At 38.6% G+C, this 3,882-nt stretch overlaps 1 protein-coding gene across 1 annotated transcript in view; it reads left to right on the top strand.

Moving 5' to 3' along the window:
• The window catches only part of LOC107096438 (A disintegrin and metalloproteinase with thrombospondin motifs 17-like), a 38,586-nt gene that overhangs the window by 18,792 nt on the left and 15,912 nt on the right, over nucleotides 1–3,882 (top strand). The window contains exons 9-10 of the mRNA XM_015393089.1: nucleotides 1,686–1,900; nucleotides 2,488–2,618. Coding sequence (XP_015248575.1) covers nucleotides 1,686–1,900; nucleotides 2,488–2,618 — 346 coding nt within the window. The remainder of the gene's footprint in view (nucleotides 1–1,685; nucleotides 1,901–2,487; nucleotides 2,619–3,882) is intronic.

The following is a 3,882-nucleotide window of genomic DNA, read 5'->3' as shown; positions in this document are numbered from 1 at the left end:
TAAAGGTACGTTCACACCAAGCATGAATTTCACAGCTGGAGCCAAGGGTTCTCTTCTTATTTCTTTGTAGAGGGTGGATCCTGAGCGAAACAAAGTGAAAGTGAATGATTTTGCGCAAAATTGGCGACATTTGATCACCGCTTTGCCTGTGAATGAAGTCGAAGAATCTGAACTTTTGTTCACTTTCGTGTTGTGAAATCCAGTCAGGGACTAGATGTGGCTTTGAGCTACTGTGAAGGAGCGCAGCGAAGGCAAGATTTTTTTTAAATCAAAAGTGGAATATGAAGAAAATAATGCTGACAAATGATGAAGTAGGAATGCTCTAGAGAGGATTTAAGGGGGCTTTTAAAAAAGCCATATTTAATTTAGCCCTAGAAAGACTGTTTCGTCGTCCTACCTCCAGAGCAGATGGATGCCGTCTCTCCCCAGCTCCGCTGTTTTCTGCCTGGGTAAACCTCACTGATCCTCCATTCATAAGGTGACCAGATTTCTGCAATCTAATTTTGGGGACTTTTCCAGCTCATAGATAAGAATAAATGCATTTAAATAAAATCTAAATAGTAAAACGGGGACAGTGATGCTTTCATCCATTTTTACATATTTATTAATATTTAAACAAAAATCAAACATGAAATCCAGGAATGTACCTCTTCAATTTCCTAAGATAGATAATATTAATCAATCAATAGTGTTTATTAGTGCCATCTGGTCATTCAGTCTTCTCTGTCATCTTCCATTGTGAGCAACATAACATTGTGTTCAGGGACAGGCCAGTTTGCCTCAATACAGTCTGTGGGAATTTTCTTCTTTTTCCATTCCAAAAAAATAACTTTTTTATATATATACAAATTGAAAAACAGATTGGTTTTTTTTTTTACATGGTAACTATAAAATGAAATGGCCTCCAGTTGTTTATGCTGTATCCTGGACAGCTGCAGTGCATTGGGTCGCCTCCAGCAGCCGGGATTAAAATCTGTGTCATTATTAAAAAAGTTACGTTAGATTTTTATATTCAGATTAAATTACAACCATTAAAACTCATCCATAAATCTGGATCATTCAAAATACAACAGTACAGCCATTACACGTATAAATGGATTAAATATAAGCTCTCAGAGCATAAAAATAATGTGTTCTTTAATAAAGTTATAAGGAAGCCTAATAGGGATATATTTTCACAATCATAAACCTATTTTCTATTCATCTGTTCATAGATACAGCTGTGCTTTTTGTTTTAAATACGCTGTTATTATTTTGATAGGATGTTTGTTTTGAGGCGGTGACAGAGGATGTGGGGTTTAAGGGTAACAGTGTAGCTGCGTCCAGCCGGCTGTGATAACGAAATTCGTCGTCTGTGATAACGAACTTCGTCGTCTGTTTCAAAACTGGTGCACTTTGTTCCTCAGCTATACGTTAACAGCTGTTTCTGTGCACAGTGTGCTCTTTGTACCATAATAACAGTTTAAATGCGACATTTTCCCCCTCATTCATAAAACAGTAAAATCGGGGACATTTCTGGGGACAGCTATAGCCGGGGACAGGTGGTCCAGAACAGTTCAGAACTCTGCAGCGAGGTTACTGACTCCTACAAACAGCAGGGCTCATATCACGCCGATTCTAAAAACTCTTTACTGGCTTCTAGTCTCTTTTCGGTTCCATTTTAAAATCCTGGTGCTGACCTTCAGGGCCTTCCTCAGTCAGGCTCCCTCCTACATTAGAGACTTGTTGCGTCCTTATACCCCCTCTTGGAGGCTGAGGTCTCAGGACCTGAACCAGTTCATGGTCCCTCATACTCGTTACAGGACCAGCGGAGATCGCTCCTTTCAGGCGTTCGCCCCGACGCTCTGGAACGATCTCCCACTTTTCTTGCAGTTACTTGATTCTCTTGATGCTTTTAAGAGTGAAATGAAAACCTAGTTGTTTAAGAATGCATTTTAATTCCAGTAGATTAAGGGTTGTTTTATGACCGTGTCTTTTGTGACTGTAAATGTATTTTAATTTTGTGAAGCACTTTGTGACCTCTATGTCTGTGAAAGGTGCTATATAAATACATTACTTACTTAGTTACTAAATAAAAAAATACTGTTTATCTTTTACAAGTTTTTTGTTTTGTTTGTGTTTTATTGTAAAAAGAGCACACAGTATTAAAAAAACAACTAATCTTTTAGGATTTGATTCAAATTCGGGTTGCTTCAGCACCCCGAAAATAGGCAAAAACGCCTTTGTCCTCTAGGCTGTGGTCCCTAAACATGATAGATGTGACTCCCATAGATGTTACAATTAAAAGTGGCCTCCTGAATGTTTATTTTTTCTGAGCACACATACAGTCAGGTTTGATTACTGTCTGTTAGTTTTCATTTATTAATATTCTCATGTTTTATTTCAATATTCATTCATAGAATGGTAGTTTAACACCTTGATTGCTTGATGATCTTTGATTTCTCCCTCTGAATTTGGGCTGTGTGTGTGTCTGTGTGTGTGGATGAGCAGATAAGCCATGTATGTTGTTCTGCAGCCCTGTGGATCATAGCGTCCCGGTCCTGATGGCCGATAAAGTTATTGATGGGACTCCCTGTGGACCATATGAGTCTGATCTCTGTATTAAAGGGAGTTGTAAGGTACGTACGCAAAATGTTTAACCAAACCAATTATAGTCTTTAATTAATTACATTAAGTGAGTTTCTTGGATAATAAATACAATTGTTATTTACACTTTAGAGCAAAGGATAGTTATATTATGAAAATAAAAATGAAGGCATCAAAAATCTAAATGTTTAGCAATAAATATATATATATATATATATATATATANATATATATATATATATATATATATATATATATATATATATATATATATATATATATATATATACACATACATATACATACAAAAAATTAGGCCAATTCTCAAAAACCCACCCTTGACCCAGGAGTCTTTGCCAACTACAGGCCTATCTCCAATCTTCCGTTCATTTCAAAGGTGCTGAAAAACGTAGTTTCTGCTCAGCTTCAGGACATTCTAAAACAAAATGACCTGTTGAAAAAATTCCAGTAAGGTTTCCGCAAGGGCCAGAGCACAGAAACAGCCCTGGTCAGGGTCACAAATGGCCTGTTGAGGACAGCAGACGCTGGCTCCCCATCTCTTCTTATCCTCCTGGACTTGACTGCAACAAGTCTCTGAGTCTGTCTATCAATGGTTTTCATCATACCTCACTGGAAGAACTGAGTATGTCACCTTGGGAAAGGCTAAATCATTGGCTCACAAGGTCACCTGTGGTGTCCCTCAAGGCTCAGTGCTCGGTCCCACCTTGTTTAATCTGTACTCCCTCTTGGCCATGTCATCACTCACCATGGGGTTTCATTCCACTGCTATGCTGATGACACTCAACTGTACCTCAGGACAAACCCAACATCCTCTGCTCCTCTGCCACCATCAACTTTGACCACCTGCCTGGAGGAGGTAAAGGTTTGGTTGAAGCACAACTTCCTTCAGTTAAACAGCTCCAAGAAGCCATTTTAGTCGGCACCAGGTTTGTTCATATGACATGACCAGAATCAGCTTCTCTGGACAAACTCTTCCCCTTTCAACATCTGCCACTAACCTGGGTGTTAAAATGGACTCGCATTAGGCTTTTTTTTCAGCTGCTCGCAGGCTGTGGAACGCTCTCCCTTGCCACCTGAGGACCCCACAGACTGTGGATGCTTTTAAACGTGGCCTTAAAACCCACCTTTTTAGGAGAGCTTTTAATTGAACTCTTCCCCCCCTTTTTTTTTATTGTCTTTGATTATTTTATCTTTTCTTTTACTTTTTATCTCTCTTGCTCTCCATGTATTTTAATTTAGCACTTACCTGTTTTACTACCGTAAATTCTCTAATAT

The sequence above is a fragment of the Cyprinodon variegatus genome, unplaced genomic scaffold (genome assembly GCF_000732505.1).
Source record: "Cyprinodon variegatus isolate N-32 unplaced genomic scaffold, C_variegatus-1.0 Scaffold624, whole genome shotgun sequence".
NCBI classification, from domain to species: Eukaryota; Metazoa; Chordata; class Actinopteri; order Cyprinodontiformes; family Cyprinodontidae; genus Cyprinodon; species Cyprinodon variegatus.
Note: the sequence above shows the minus strand (reverse complement) of the source record. Positions and strands in the feature narration are given on the sequence as shown.